This window comes from Euwallacea similis, chromosome 21 (assembly GCF_039881205.1).
Source record: "Euwallacea similis isolate ESF13 chromosome 21, ESF131.1, whole genome shotgun sequence".
Classification (NCBI taxonomy): Eukaryota; Metazoa; Arthropoda; class Insecta; order Coleoptera; family Curculionidae; genus Euwallacea; species Euwallacea similis.
The window spans coordinates 1,943,730-1,958,954 of NC_089629.1; the positions used below are offsets into that span (position 1 = coordinate 1,943,730).

The 15,225-nt window shown below is 34.8% G+C and overlaps 1 protein-coding gene and 1 long non-coding RNA gene across 3 annotated transcripts; both read right to left on the minus strand.

The window, feature by feature from the left end:
- Window positions 1–6,845: 6,845 nt before the first annotated feature.
- On the minus strand, window positions 6,846–8,148 carry LOC136415928 (uncharacterized). The gene is made up of 4 exons (XR_010752665.1): window positions 7,731–8,148; window positions 7,498–7,666; window positions 7,207–7,424; window positions 6,846–7,152 (listed from the first exon to the last, which is right to left on the minus strand). It is a non-coding gene; the product is annotated as an uncharacterized lncRNA (long non-coding RNA).
- Window positions 8,149–11,497: 3,349 nt separating this feature from the next.
- Window positions 11,498–13,654, minus strand: LOC136415927 (cytochrome P450 4C1-like). Of its 2 annotated transcripts, none has more exons than XM_066400840.1 (11): window positions 13,542–13,654; window positions 13,321–13,492; window positions 13,160–13,266; window positions 13,014–13,104; window positions 12,782–12,967; window positions 12,655–12,724; window positions 12,474–12,600; window positions 12,266–12,418; window positions 11,977–12,211; window positions 11,735–11,914; window positions 11,498–11,687 (listed from the first exon to the last, which is right to left on the minus strand). In XM_066400840.1, the coding sequence occupies exons 2-11, from the start codon at window positions 13,490–13,492 to the stop codon at window positions 11,515–11,517; spliced, it is 1,494 nt and encodes a 497-aa protein (XP_066256937.1). In that variant the 5' UTR covers window positions 13,542–13,654; the 3' UTR covers window positions 11,498–11,514. The 2 variants fall into 2 exon arrangements, with proteins under 2 accessions (XP_066256937.1, XP_066256938.1); XM_066400841.1 differs by having other exon boundaries at window positions 13,547–13,630.
- Between the last annotated feature and the right edge of the window lie 1,571 nt (window positions 13,655–15,225).

The following is a 15,225-nucleotide window of genomic DNA, read 5'->3' on the forward strand; positions in this document are numbered from 1 at the left end:
AATGCGGTAAATGTTAGTGGACAAGGCTAAAACGCGCGCATTTTAACGGCGGTTGTTATTTTTTTTTTATTATGTTCGGTACCATTGTATGTACTTGCTATTAAGTAAATGCATATTCTTGGCAAGTAATGTTGCTTTGACAGGTTCATTATCCATCTAGTCGAGACCATGAACCGTTTCCTAAGCGATAGGCTGGGATAGGTTAAGCGTATTTGAGAGCAGGTACAACTATTAAAAATCCTTGTAGGTAGAAAAGATTATTTTCCTTCGTCAGAACCACTTATTGCCTCTTTAGCTTTGCCTTTTAATTGCTCTTTAATTGCCCTTTAATTGCCCTTTAATTGCCCTTTAATAGGCTTCAATTGGTTAAATGGGTCTTTCAGAAGATTTTTTTTTAATTTGAGCTCCCAGAGACCAAGCAAGAATTTTTACAAATTCTAAATTTTGTTCAAGCTCTTCGCTTTTTAGAAACTCTTGACGCTTTTCAATTGCTTCAGAGTCAGATTCAGAAAGTTCTAGCACGATCGCCTTGAAATGCTTAAAGTGACCAGGGTAATAAGAAACAGTGGCCAAATAACTTCCCCTCTCTCCTTCACCGTATAATTCCAGGCTTAAAAGGAGGTGACACACCTAGTATTATTTCCGTAACATTTCTCAAAGGAGCTTTCAAAAACTTTCTTTTCAGTTCTTCTTAGATCATTCTCTAAAGGAAATTGCGTTCGAATAATTGCTGCTTTTTACATCGTGAATAAAGCTCGATGTGATGTTGTGTATATTTGACCGGAACATATCTTCCCGTGTATTTTCTTAAGAAAAGAACCAAACGTGTTTTTATCTAGTTTTGTAAGTGAAATATTGCAAGAAACTATTACACAAATCAAAATAAAATGATTTTTGTCGATTCGTGTTGATAAGCCGGTCATTGATTTCAGCAAAGTTTGCGTTCGTGTGTTCTCCTTGATCTTGATAAATTACAGTTTTAGTAAGTTAAATTATACAGGGTGTCCCGTAAGTCAACGATATCCCTTAAAGGGTGGATAGGCCAACTTAAAATAAGTTGATTTAACTAAACTTGCCTGAATCCAAAAATTGATAATAATTGAGATACGCGATATCAAAAGTGAAAAAATAAATCACATTTTCTTTAATACGTCTCCACACACAAGTTTAGTTAAATCGACTTATTTTTAGTTGCTTTATTCACCTTTTAAGGGATATTGTTGCCTTATGGGACACTCTGTATTGTACTTTTTCTCACTATCCAAAATATATAATATTCACTTCTGCTTGAAATTTACCAACAAAATTAAAAAGTGCGGACAAAGCACGCAACAAAAACGGAAAAATTTAGTTTCATATGACGTCAAGAAAAAAACTGGTACCGAAGTAATGAGTGGGTCTGACCAAAGTTTACATAGAACATTGATGCAGTACCGATTGATTGTATGCTCACTGGAAATACTTGACATTAATATTTAGATTGTTTAGTGTTAGCATTGTTAGCATGCACCCACACAATAAACCAATTTAAGCTTTTTACAAATTTTTTTTTCACCAAAACTCCCAATGGGTTTTTCTAGAATGAATTACATAAACTGTTCCTCAAACACCGATAAATAATTACCATGATTATTCAGCTTGTCCCTCCACTAATGTACAAAGTAAAGAGGTACTACTAATGTATAATTAATTTACCCAATGAGTCACCATAGTGCTAAAATAACAAATAATTTTTTATGCAGCTCCATGGTTCAACGAGAAATTACCACGAAACCCTTTGTTCCAACATTTTTGACATGAAACATCAAGAGTTTTAATTCAATTCGGAAATAAAATCGCAGGATGCGCGTTATTTAAATACACAATTATGTTAATTCAGAATGATATTCTGATTTAGGATCCATTTCAAATTAACCTAGATACTAGATGATACGTGTCACTAAATAGCTAAAACATTTGGATATAGGGAAAATCCTAGTTCCTGAGCTTTTCAAATAAGATTTAAAGTGATCATGCCTTCCTCTTGAAGAGAAATTCTTGTACGTGGGGAAATTTGTTTGGTCTAAATCTGGGGAAAACGCTATTTAGAAACGCTTTTATTCAACCTTCAGTGCCACAATTCGTAATAAACAAAGCTTATAATATTGAACTATATTTTTTACTCTTTTAAGAGATATTTCTCAAACTACTCGTAGTTCGGCCAGTTGAAGAAGAAGCTGATCCATGTTACACTGGCATGCCAACAGTATCGGTCTTATTGGAAGGGCGGCGAACTTTCCTGGCCAGCGATTTTTCTTGGGGGTGGGGAGGTAGCGGTTATTGAAAATTTCGCCCAGGGCACTAGAGTTGCGAAGACCGGCCCTGCGTACTTTTAACTTTCAAAATTACATTGAAATCCATATCTTCGTGCTGCGTTTGGCCACGTCTATTGACAATGATTTTTTTAAATTTAAAAATAATATTATTAGTGGAGGTTTTTCTTCCGTTGTCTAGGGGTTTATTAATTGGAGCTTCGGCAATTGTGTTTTAGGGATAGTTAGGGATCTTTCAATGATAGCCACGTTAACTTAACGATATGAATATATTAGATAAAAAACTGAGTAAAAAAGCGCGGGCACGACCCCTGAGTCTTCAGTCCACTAGGAAGCCAGGAAAAAGAGAGCGATCCGCTTTCTCCCTAGTCTTAAGTATGAACATCCATGATCGTAAACCATGGGCGTACCATTTAAACAATACTTGAAGGCATTGGGACAGTCCTCCGCACGGAGCCGCTGCGTCCACATCTGGCACCCAGCCCTTGGCGAAGACCTCGCCAAAGGGAACCAGCATTGTACTTCCCATGCCAACAGAGCATCGTGGAAAAAACCCAGGTTACGGGGTAATGCCAACCATGGGCGTACCTTAGGGGTAACTCGCCCTCATGCCCTAATCCTTAATCCTAACTTATCGCAGGATATCTACAAACTATGTACACTAAGCGGTCTGACAAGCGGATCTCACATTAGTGTCCCCAGCAATTGAGAAGAGGAATTTGAGAATGTTTAATTTTTTTCTTAAGTTTTGAAGTCTGTAACTGATTTGCATCCAAAATGTTAACAAGGGTCTTCGTCCCAGCCCTGAGTAAAGAGTAAATTTTCAGTTTTAACGGAGAATAGTGCACAATTCCACCCCTCCAACAAGCCATACTCGAGCATGAGTCGTTAATCCAGAATACGACAATAAAACGCGAAAATAATACAAGAAAAAATTAACAATCCGCCTCCAATGTACAGAACACATTTATTGACATGTTATTACTCGTAAACAGATCAATAAAAAACAAATTTCAATAGTCCATCTACTTTAATGCCCACTTTTCAAGGATAAATTTTGGATATGGCAATGTTGATTTTATTTCCTATTTTAACTATTAGTCGTAAAAAAACTATAAACTTTGGTGGATTGACGACGTCGCTCTTGGACTACTCGAAACTGCATCCTGGAACGACAATTATCCTATAAACCCTTGACCAATATACCGTTCAGATGAGACTTATGTATATCCGTGAAGATACACAGGAAAATACTTTAGTATGGCGATGATTTGGCTACAGGATTACTAAAATTGATTAGCAGCAAGACGTTACTTATGAGATACAGAATACTGGGAAGTACAATATATCCAATTTTCCCAAGATATTGAGAAGATTGATTCAGTGAGGAAGGAGGATTTGATTCGATTAAAATGGCATCGAATTTATCAAAATTGCTCTTTTTATATCTAGAACAAACCTTATGATCCCAAATCTCAATATTAAATTAAGACTTTTACGATGGACGATTTTGTGAACTAAAATAATCACTGTCCTCAGAAGATCTACTACCCTAATGTGTATTACTCTATGATCGAAATTGTACCAATCTGTAGACTTGAGGTAACATCAAATGTTATGAAGAGAAATTACTCAAAAAGCAATATATTACCTGTTGATGTTCGTATTTGTTTTTTTTATTGAATTATTACTATCTCCACAACTGATGAACTTGATCCTGTTTGTCTTCTCTTTATGACACCTATTATAGCATGATGTGCATGAGATTTAGGTCGACGCGCCTCAAAACTGAAAAATAACAACAAAATAAAAAATCAAAATAGAGTTCTGATTATAAAACCTGGGAACCTTTGCAGATATCCGAATATTTGTAGTGCCTTTTATCTTTATTCACCTGTCTTATCAATATAACATCAGATCATTACGCCTGTGAAATGGTATCAAAAAGTTGTTCTTTATTACGAAAAAAATTTAGATTGCTCAAAAATTAGACGTAATTTTGACATCATTCTTAGGGAATGTTCTACTTCCCAAGTTGAAGAATCTCATGCAATCCTCCCTCAGACAGATTTTTCATCGTATTTGGTCAAATCAGGCTGAGCAGCGCTCAAAGTTTAACACCATTATCAAGATAATGCTACCACTCAAGGCTATCCGGGTACTAGCAGCACCAACCCTGAGAGAATGTACCCTTTTCTTAGCATGGAAATCTGTATTGACCAACCAGATCCACAAATTTCCATACCACCCACATACCCAAGGGAATACCCATTCGCACCTATTTGAATCAATATATATTTTCATTAAACAATAAGGCAAGTCGCACAATGGACATTAAAACGCAATTCCCGTTTTTAATTAAAATCACACCTACATGCCCTAAAAGTTGTTTATTTGCAAAAGATCGTAACCATAAATTCTTTATTACGTTATTGATTCATTTTTCAAAAAATGTATGATATAAAATCACACGTACAACGAATCTTTAGCCAAGTTTATTGTTGCAAACAAATATAGTACCAAATATGGCCTGCAAAGTTTTCGTGTGCATCTTGACTTTGATTTTAGGAGTTTTCGCTGCAGAATTTACCTATCCATTATCACAAGATGCAGGTAATGAATTAGGGATTTTTAACCATTTTTTCAATGTACAGGGCGTAACATATCATCTCGGAGATATTTCAGGGGTGATAACACTCTGCAAAATAATTTGTAAAAAATGCTAATAGAAAATGCACATAGCCAAACACGCACCAGTTTCAATATACAGGGTGGTAGAATTTTACGTTTTTTTTTCCATATTTTGCGTTTTTCTTACTTATGTTTTTTAGTTAAATTTTTTAACTTTTGTTACTAATCAATTTTCTTTAAGACTCCCTATAACAAAATGTTAAAATCGTCGGTAGCCATATACAAAGTGTTGTTTTTTGGATCATGTACTATTTGATGCTTTGTGTCTTTTTTTTGGAATACCCTGCACGAATTCTGACACAAAATTTAAAATCCCCCCTTCGATTCTTTAGATTTTTGGTCTCTTGCTGTATTTTCGTATATTTCACCGTTTTCATACAATTTACGTCAATGTATGAGAAAATATGTTAAACTACCTGTATATGGCAAATGATACATTTTTAACCATGGATCTATTAGCATTTATTTATTAATTTGTAAAATACTGTCGCTCCCTGTATAATCCAAATCAAGAAATTAAATTGTAAGATTTATTTTCTAGCCGCTGAGTTGGTTATGAAAACCTGAAACCTAGAAATAGCATTGAAGATATAATAAAATCAAAAATCATAAAATAAAAAAATCTTTTCTGTCTTTTAGACTATGAAGCAGATCATGCAGCTGATAATTATGAAATGGATGGAGTGCAAAATACGGACTCAGCCCTGATACATCCAGTAGCACCTATGTCAATTTGGAACATGATTCTAAATATACTGCAGAAAATCATTATAGTATTAAAAACTCTAGACCCATTGTTTAAATCGGGAATGTTTCCCGAAATGCTTCAATAAGAAGAGATTAGATCATAAGCAACTACCTACATCTAGGAGTTTTCAGTAGAATTTTTGGCATTTAGCTGTATGTTTTTTCTTAATGAAAATTGTTCCTGACATTTTTCTGCACAAAATTTGCATCTTCTAAAAGTGTTTTTCTTCTTCAGGACCTATCATATGTTTACGATTTGTGGTCATTTACAAATGTATCTTTATATTTAAATAAAGCTATTAAGTAATACAACGATTGAATCGATGTTTTGATAGACCCATGTAGAAAAACACACAGCCATTCATACTTTCATATTATATCCATATCCATATTATTATTTTTAACGATTTATTATAATTAATCGTGTAAACAGTGTTTTTCAGCATAAATAAAGAATTTTGCATCATCAACTAACTATAAATTAAAGTGTAAGTGTAATTTTCCCCGCAGACGGTACTTAAAATACAGGTTGTAACGTTTTGCTTCAGTACCCGAAGTAGACTTTGCATTCTGTAATTTTTTTAATTACTTTCAAAATAGCACAGAGTCGTACGTGCCCCCGATTTTAAAAGGGGTGTGAGGAGATTTCAAAACATGTGTGAAAATATTTTGAATATTTTATTCACGAAATATGCGTTATATAGATATCTTATCAGGGATTGTTGCATTAATTCAAACTAACTTAAACTAGAAAATTACATACGAAAATTAAAAAAAAAAAACAGAGGAAAACTACCAAAAATTAAATAATTCGTGAAACTCCAAGTTTCATCTTTTAGAAGACCAAAATTAGCCATAAAAGCAGCAACTATATGTGTTCATATTTTCTTATTCGCGAAAATCTAAAAACTTTAGAGCAAAATGAAGAAAATTGCACCAAAATCTTCGCAAAAGTAGTTTCAAAAATAAAAAAATTTAATATAAAAACGCATATAGCGAAACGTATAAAAATTGCACCAAATTGGCCATCGACAGAAACTGAATATTTCAAAATGAAATTCAATAATTCGGCCAAATTCGAAACTTCGTGCCTTTCATATGGTACCTATTCGTTGGATTTTGCATGGAGTACAGGCACCAAAGAAATGGCACCATCCCGTCTAGTAAGCGGGTTTTCCTGTGGTATTTCGAAGGGCTATCGTTTACTATAAATATCTATCTGATACTATTATAAGAAAAACTAAAATCCAACATCATTTAAACATTTTAATTACAATAATAATCAATCCGCCTATGTTCTAATACAACCAACATAAATGCATGCAGATATAGTATCTACGTGCAAAGATGAAACTTGATCTGCCGTGTGCAACATTGATAGAGCACTGAGTAATTTCTTCCTCTAAAAAGATAATCACTAGTGCGGTTTTAGCACTGAAGCAACACTCTAACTTACATTTATATTAATCGTAATTGTTGTAATAGACGTATTCATTCTACTGCCCAGCATTGAATGCGGTGTTAGTGGTAAGATCGCAATCTTCTTCTCTCACTTCCTTACCTTCATCAATCAGATACCTTAAAACTTTTGCCAAGTTGTTTAAAGTGTGAGGAATATATAACGAGCGGTTTATGATGTTAAGAAAATGTTGAAAGGATGTCGAGTTACTACGACTAAAACCACATAAAAAATTTTGCATGTTTCAATATTGTGATAATTTCATGCTAAATCACTCTTCTCCCTTACCTCTTACCGAACAAGTCGTCTAAAAGGCGACTCAATACCTTTGAGACTTCACCCAGAGAAATACTGCCCGAAGTCCACGATTCTAAGTAATCCCGTACTTCATCGTCGCCAAATGCTCTCACTTCAAAGATGTATCGCTGATATGCTTGTTTTTTTGCATCCGGCTCCTCTACGGGTTTAACCGAGCAAAACAACATTTGAATCATGAGAAAAATCGAAAAATTAAAACTTACGATTCTGTTCTTTAGGCCTCTCTCCTGGAGAGAAGAGGTCGTCAAAGACATTTGGAGCTGCCTCAATATAAGCATGAAGCATATAGAAGAGTACTAGAAAGTTCAGAATGTACTTCATGCTTGCAAATTTGTGTTAATAAATGATTTTTTAAATTTGAGTCAAATAAGTTAAATTTGACGTCAGCGATACAAATTTTAGTACAATTAAAGCGGGAAATTGAACGTGCTTATCTTGTATTATTTTCACTAATTTTATTATTGCAATATTTTCTCGACTGGCGTCTCAACGATTGTTTCATGATTACATTCAACATTTTGCTGAATTTGTGCCTTAATCATTAAAATTACTTATGACATAACATGAAATATTATGTTGAAAATAAGATTCCTGCTGAGGTTTCTTGAATTGTGATTTCTTTTAAACTTTCTTGGATTCTTCAGCATCGGACGAAACCAACTTGAAGGCAGCTTTTATCGCATTCGTACTCATGTTCAAAATACCTCTAACAATATTTCCAGAAAGCTGCGAGAGTAACGTTAAATGCGATCCACTGAAACAAATATGGGATTATGGCTTTGGTTTGAAATGAAATGGATCAGAAATTGTCAATTCACCGTCTACTTATCAGACTGAATTTCTTCTCCAACAAAGAAGTATCAAAAAGTTATCAAAAACCTTTAACACGTATGGCATAGTTTATCTTCTTCATTTTACATTATTGCTTTCTTCAGCTTTTCTTCGCTCACCTTTCTTGAGGATTTCTCATCGTTGTGGTTGATCTAAACTCTAAGCGATTTGACACTATTTCTCCTGCAGCAGTAACATTTTTAAGGGAATTATTGATTGTCTGAGGCAAAAAGCGATTTCTTTTTGGAACATTAGGATATCTGCAAGTTTTCATTTTTAGGTTGTGATACTCTCACGTATTGTGGTAATATTCTGGTATAATTTATACTAACCCATATGTATACAAATTTCTCCTCCTTCGAGACCCTTTACTAATCTGCGTATAATCAGGTTTTTGACAATTATTGAAAATTTCCTCAATTTCAATAATCAAATCCATAAATCTATCCAATAAACCTTTAAATGAAGACCTTAAACTTGCAAAACTTTCCCTAAAAAGACGTTGAAAAAACTGTTTTATTACTACAACATTGTGATTTTTACCTGGTTTCACGTCTTTTTCGTTCAGTTGTAACTATTTCCAACACACTTTCAATTGAATCAATTGCGTCGGTAAGTTTATTAACAATATTTGTTACCGTTTCAATAGTATCTATTACATTATCAAGCATTTCTTGGACCATTGAAGAAACTGGAAATGTGCCAAAAGTTGGAGTTGTGGGAGTTTTATGTGCAGGATTGATATTAGTTCTAGTCCCTTTCTGTCTTTTTCTACAAACTTAGTGAGCCAAGGAACAAATATTTTCTTTACTGAAATGTATACTTACACTCGTCTCGATTCTGCATCTACATCTGCCTCAAAAATTCCTCTTTTCCTTGCAAATTCGGTAATATCCTGTAGACTGTAAGGCACTTCATATTCACTATCTTCAAAACTGGAAGCATTCCTATAGACGTATTTTGACATAGAAAAATTAGATCATTTCGCCAAAGGTTAAAGATCTTACGGCTTTTGGATATTACTCGCAGATCTCGAAATTCTTAATGCGTTTTTTTCAAAATTAGTAGGTGTAACTTGTGTTGCTTTTTCCACGATTGGGAACATGGAAGATCTTTTCTTCCTTGCTAACAAACTTAAATTTTTGCTGAGTGTAAATTTATCGAGTAAAATCCATAATTCAGTTATAGATTAATATTACCCTGAAGCTCCCTTATTGAATTGTCCACAGACAAGCCTTCGTATGGAAGGAAGTATTGGATCTATTTGGGTTAGACTGGTGTCAACAAATTGTTTAATTGTTTCCATTTCATTTATGAAATAATCCAGTGTTTTTTCGAAATCTAAATTCCCGCGATTTCTTACGATACTGTCGTTTCCATCTTGGACTGACTTTGCTGAAAAATAGCTGTTGTTAATTAGTTTTTGAGGCTATGACTGAATTTAAAATTGCGCGGAGTTGCTGTTTTACGAAGTTTTTTTACTCTCTATTGTATTGTGAAAGGCTCACAATTATCGAACTTAAGAGAAGCAGGCATTGGAAGGTAATTTCGTAATCAGCACTAAGCACCAGTTGATGTTGGGTTAAGTAACTTTTTTTTTATTTAGGCCCAAGGAATATTCATTTCAAAGTGCAAGGACACACCCTGTTTATTTAAGATGAATTAAATTAATAACTACAAACCATTGCTATTAATCTGAACACGGAAAAATACAGCCACCGCTTTACGCGGTGAGCGATTCCAAAAGAAGCTGAAGATTATGAAAAATAGTCAAAAAACTGTCTAATAACAGAGAATTTCAAATCATTAAATCACATCTTCCAGGTCATTTAAGAACCCTTCAAAATTGGTCATTGAAACTGCTAAAAATGGCCAGAATGCCTCTCTTGACCAATCGAATACATAAATATTGGGGGGAAAGAACTCCGTCTCTTTTCAATTAATAACTTAAACAGATTTTAATTTTTCGATTACAACCGAAACTCACTCACCTTCATGAAACTCTTTTGTATTTTCAGCGTCATCATTGAGAACAGCAGTGGAATTTACAAAGTTGAGAACTAAATAGCTGGAAAGGAGAATAGCTAAAACATGTTTAGCCATATCTGCTGAATATTGACTGAAAAATAATATTAAATTATTTGAGCTTTATATGAGCGAATTAAAGTCGCGAAATGCGAGTAAACGTGAAACGATAAAAAAATTCTTTATAGGTACTTAACCCTCCATAAGTGACGTGGTCTATTGTAATATAACTGATGACGTCAGCTTCATAGACCGATATAGCAACATGGGGATAAAACAAGCTGGAAGGATAAAAATAAAGGAAAATAAGTTAAATAAACAAATAATATAGTTCTTAACATGGAAAACCAAAAAAGAAAAATAAAATGGCCCGCCTAATTAACAACTGGAAAGGAAATATAAGAAAAAAATTGGTTCTACATTCACAGCATTTCGTCGAAGCAATTACTGCAAGTAACAGTTAAATGTTCTTCTTCTCTAAATAAACCTGTTATATACTTGACAAAAATATTTTTTTATTTTCTGGATTACTTGGAAGGCTTGTTAATTTGTTTTATTTCAGTCTCGGCCTCTATTCCCGCCGCTTAATATAAATTATCTATTTCTTGCTCGCTTTTAGAATTTTCATTTCTTGCTTCAACACAGTCCTCATTTCCACCGCTATAATCGTCGTAGAAAAAATTATTTTCTTCATTATTTATCAGAGATTCTCTTGCAAGTCTTTCTAAATGTGCTTGAGTTTTTTCGAAACTTATTTTTTTAGAATCCAATAAAAAATTATGATTAAAGTTTATAATAATAATTTATCAGTCTATATCATGTAGGATTTGGCGCACCGAAAGATGCACACCACCCCTTGAAGTGTTCGTATTAGACTGAAACATTTGAAAGCGGTAGATGGTCAAAATTGATGCACGTAACCCGACGCATACAGCCATCTAACGTGCAATTACGAAATTACAAAAAAAAAAGCGTTAATGTTGTGTCACACCGTATGTCACTTATGTCGGGTTAACGTGGTTTTAACGTTTTCGAATAAATCTTCATAAAGAAAATGCAATTCAAGGTAAAGAAATTAGCGATTCTACATCAATCACAAAAATAAAACACACAATATAAAAACATCGACATTTAATCAATCAACCTTCTCTTAAGTCTAATGGCATAATTCCCACTTCTCAATCTAACGGAAAAGTCAGAAGTAACAGGCATGTCTTGAAGTCGCACGTTTTCGGTCGACACTACATATTTCTGGAGTATCGAAACCAACAAGATCTTTATAGCCATATAAGCATATATTTTTCCTAGAAAAAAGGAATGAAATTTCCAAATATAAACATTGCTTTCATACCCAAGCAACTCCGTACTCCAGCGCTAAAGGGCAGATATGCATAAGCATTCCTGTTTTTCACAGCTTCAGGTGAGAAATGCTCGGGATAGAACTCATTAGGGTGCTCCCAATGGTTTTGGTCCCGATGTATGTTGTAGACAGCAACTAAAACGGAGGTGCCTTCGGGGATTTTCAATCCGGCTGCAAAAATATAGAGTAGATTGAAGATACAGGCTGGAATGTAGTAAGAAGAATTGTTATGCCTAAATCAATATCCTGTCCAGCTTTCCGAAGAATGAACGGGACTACTGGAAAAAGCCTCAAAGTCTCCTTTACCACCTTCTCTAATTGCTCCAACTTGGGCAGATGTTCCGCTGTAACGTCATTTTCTAGCCCCACTACACGCACGATTTCCTCCGCTACTTTCTCTTCGTAATCAGGATGCATTCCTAGCATCATCAAGGCGAAGCTTGATACCTGAGTTACGGTATCTTCACTCTAAAAGTTCAGTCTATTTCTGAGAGCTTATGAAACCATTAAATAAGTTTTTACTGCTAAAAATAATGTTAAGACGTGATGAACGAGCTCCTCATCAGTCGCAAAATCAGGAACTTCGTCTCTTATGTCTAGCATTTGCTCTAACGTAGAGCGAATAGAACCGTTTTTTCCTAAATGCGAGTGACGCTCCTTAGCTTCTTTTAATGCCTGCAAAAATAAAAGTTGAACTGATAAATCAGGGGGTGATTAATTTGCAGAAGACCTTCCAAAAAAATGCGTGCAATATGTCTTTAGTGTCAGTATAATCTACGTAGCTCTTAGTGAGATTGAAGAAAAATTTTGGTAACAGGCAAAGCTTGATCGTTCTCTGATGGATAATCTCAAAAACGCTGAAAGCAGAACATATAAGAAAATTTAAAAAACAATAATAGGGTGTATCTTACTTGCCAGCTCTTTCTACGAAGTCGCAATATTCTCCTGCTTGGGCATTGGTAGTTTTGCCTAGAATTGTCTCTGAAAACAAGCAACATTTAGTAGTAATCAACGCACCACAGGAAGCATATGAATAACCATTTACAAAATCAATGACAGCTTTATGGATTATCGGCCTAACATTGAAAGCTACCCCCTCAGCTCTTTGCTCCAAGAGCGTTGTCAGAATTTTCGTGTGTCTGAGAACGACAGGAAAGTATTGGGCAGTGTTGCGTTTTAGAAAAAACGGGGACAAAAGTCGCCTATCCTTCTTCCATTTGGTACCTTAAAAAACGATTTACTACATATGAAAATTCTAGTCCAAACTAACCTGAGCCTGAAACTAGTGCCTCTCCTAGAAAATCCTTGAAGTGGTCATACAGATCATCCTTGGATGACAGTGCATTTGATGTAAAGATTTTCTAAAATCATGGAAATCGTTGAAATGAAAAGGAGAGTAAAAGTTGGCAAAATTACCTCAATTTGTCTGGGATCTCGAAAAATTATGCACAGCTTAGAACCGAATAGAAATCTCATGGGACTGGAATAGTTGCTGACGCAGGTAATTATATTTTCAAATACATCTAAAGCAATTAATGTAGGTATTATCAACATTCATAGAGTACAACACTTATTACCTGCATCTTTGCCTATCAATGTTAGCAAGTTCCCTATAACAGGATAAGCCTTGGGCCCAGGAAATTGATCTTCCAAATTGCATTTCTTATCTTCGCTTTGAGTCCACAAATACTTCACCAATTCTATGCTCAAAATTATGAGTATTTCTACAAAGTACCACCACCAGCTCATCTATGAGCATAGAACATTACTTTAGTCTCTAACTGTACTTAAAACTCACCTCACTTTCCAGATATGGGTACTTGAAAATTTTCACACATTCACATCACTCAATTACGTTTAACTGAACTTTAGACGCCTATACCTAATTACATGATGATCTAGGTAATGACGTACGCATAAGTCAAATGATCAAACGCGATCGATTGATATATTACCTAATTAAGTAGTTACCCAAGAAGTTGCCTTACTGAGCGTCATTGAAAAGCGGTTTGTTGAGCTACTGGAGATAATCATAGAATAGAAATCTTAGCCTTCGCTTGAAAAAAATAAAATATTATGAAAAAAAATTACTTTACCTTCTTCCAGTATTTACAAGGAAAAGTTAGTACGTGAAATTAAATTATAAACAGTTCGATTAGGTTCATTAGTCCACTACATCAATTTATGGTTAACATTTATCAATTAAGGTATTAAAATTAACTTCGAATTTCTATTAATTTTAAATATATTCCTATCAAGACTTTCTGCAGTGGTCTTAAAATAGGCACAAAACTTATTTCTATTTATAGAGGAATCCTTCTCAGACCAAATGGTAAAAATCATATCAGTAAGTATTCAATCTCGAGAAGTGGTCATGTGGAATAACTATCTTTTTTATTTTAATTTTTTTTTCTTTTCTTCTTTTTTATTTTTTTTGCGAGGAAAATCTTCAGAAAGGCACCTGGCCTGTTGTGGAGAAAACACGTTTCAAGAAATCATTAAAATTCTGTCGTTTATAACTCTACAAATCCAATCGTTATCGTCATCTTTCAAGAGTCGAGAATTTATTGCACCCCTATTTTATGGCGTATTCCGGCCAATTATTTTCTTTATTGGGTTATTGTGTTGTCTTATTGTCTTTCTTGAATAGCCTCCAGCTCCATTCGTTCCTTTTCTTTGACCATCTCACAAATGGCACTGCAGTGGTCCTACTTCGTTTTGCTTTCCAACATCCCATTGATGAGGGATGTTGGAGTTAAATTGTTCGTGGACTCTATCGTTTCTCTTTGTTCTTCGCACAACAAGCATTGAAAAATACAGTGTTCTGTGGTGTCGTCGACTCTGCAGTTTCTGCAATCCAGGCTCGTTTTAGCTACACAATGCATGTAGCTCCTGAAATTTTCTTGTTCTCTAGACTCCTGAGGTAGGTAGTAATTAAGACACCTACGTTTACATGAAGTTCATAAGTTTAGATCAGGTATAAGTCTTTTGTCTTCTTACCCCTGTCCTCGAAACTTGACCAGCGATCCTGCCATTTCTGAATGGTCGTGCTTCTAACCATTCTCCTATCCGCCTCCGTCACCCATGAAAGAGCGCTGAAGGTTGTACGTTCCTTCAAAAGGAGGTCATGTATATATGTCTCACAATAAGGTTTTTCGTGTATTCTTGCATCATATATGCTTACTCTTTTATTTTCGCCATCCAACTTCAAATTGGGGCAGCGAAGAGTATCTTCGACTGCATCAGTTGCCTCTTTTGAGCGGACGGTCCTTCAATTTACGGCATTATTCTCCCAATTGAGGTTCTTCCGACAAATATCCTTTGTGTGCTAAGCGTGGTATGTGTTTGAGTCAAATTGGACACCCAGACACTTAATGGATTTTTTCGGTGCGACGTGGATATAGCTCACTAGGAAGATATCTTTCCTATCCATCTTCCCGCTCAAGATCACCTTCTCGAGGAAACGTTCAGGGTAAAATTCA

Coding starts and splice junctions, on each gene's coding strand:
- LOC136415927 (XM_066400840.1), bottom strand. CDS start 13,492: ATGAGCTGGTGGTGGTACTTTGTAGAAATACTCATAATTTTGAGCATA. Junction 12,601..12,654: donor TTCGTAGAAAGAGCTGGCAA/GTAAGATACACC, acceptor TTCTGCTTTCAG/CGTTTTTGAGATTATCCATC. Junction 12,419..12,473: donor TGCACGCATTTTTTTGGAAG/GTCTTCTGCAAA, acceptor TTATTTTTGCAG/GCATTAAAAGAAGCTAAGGA.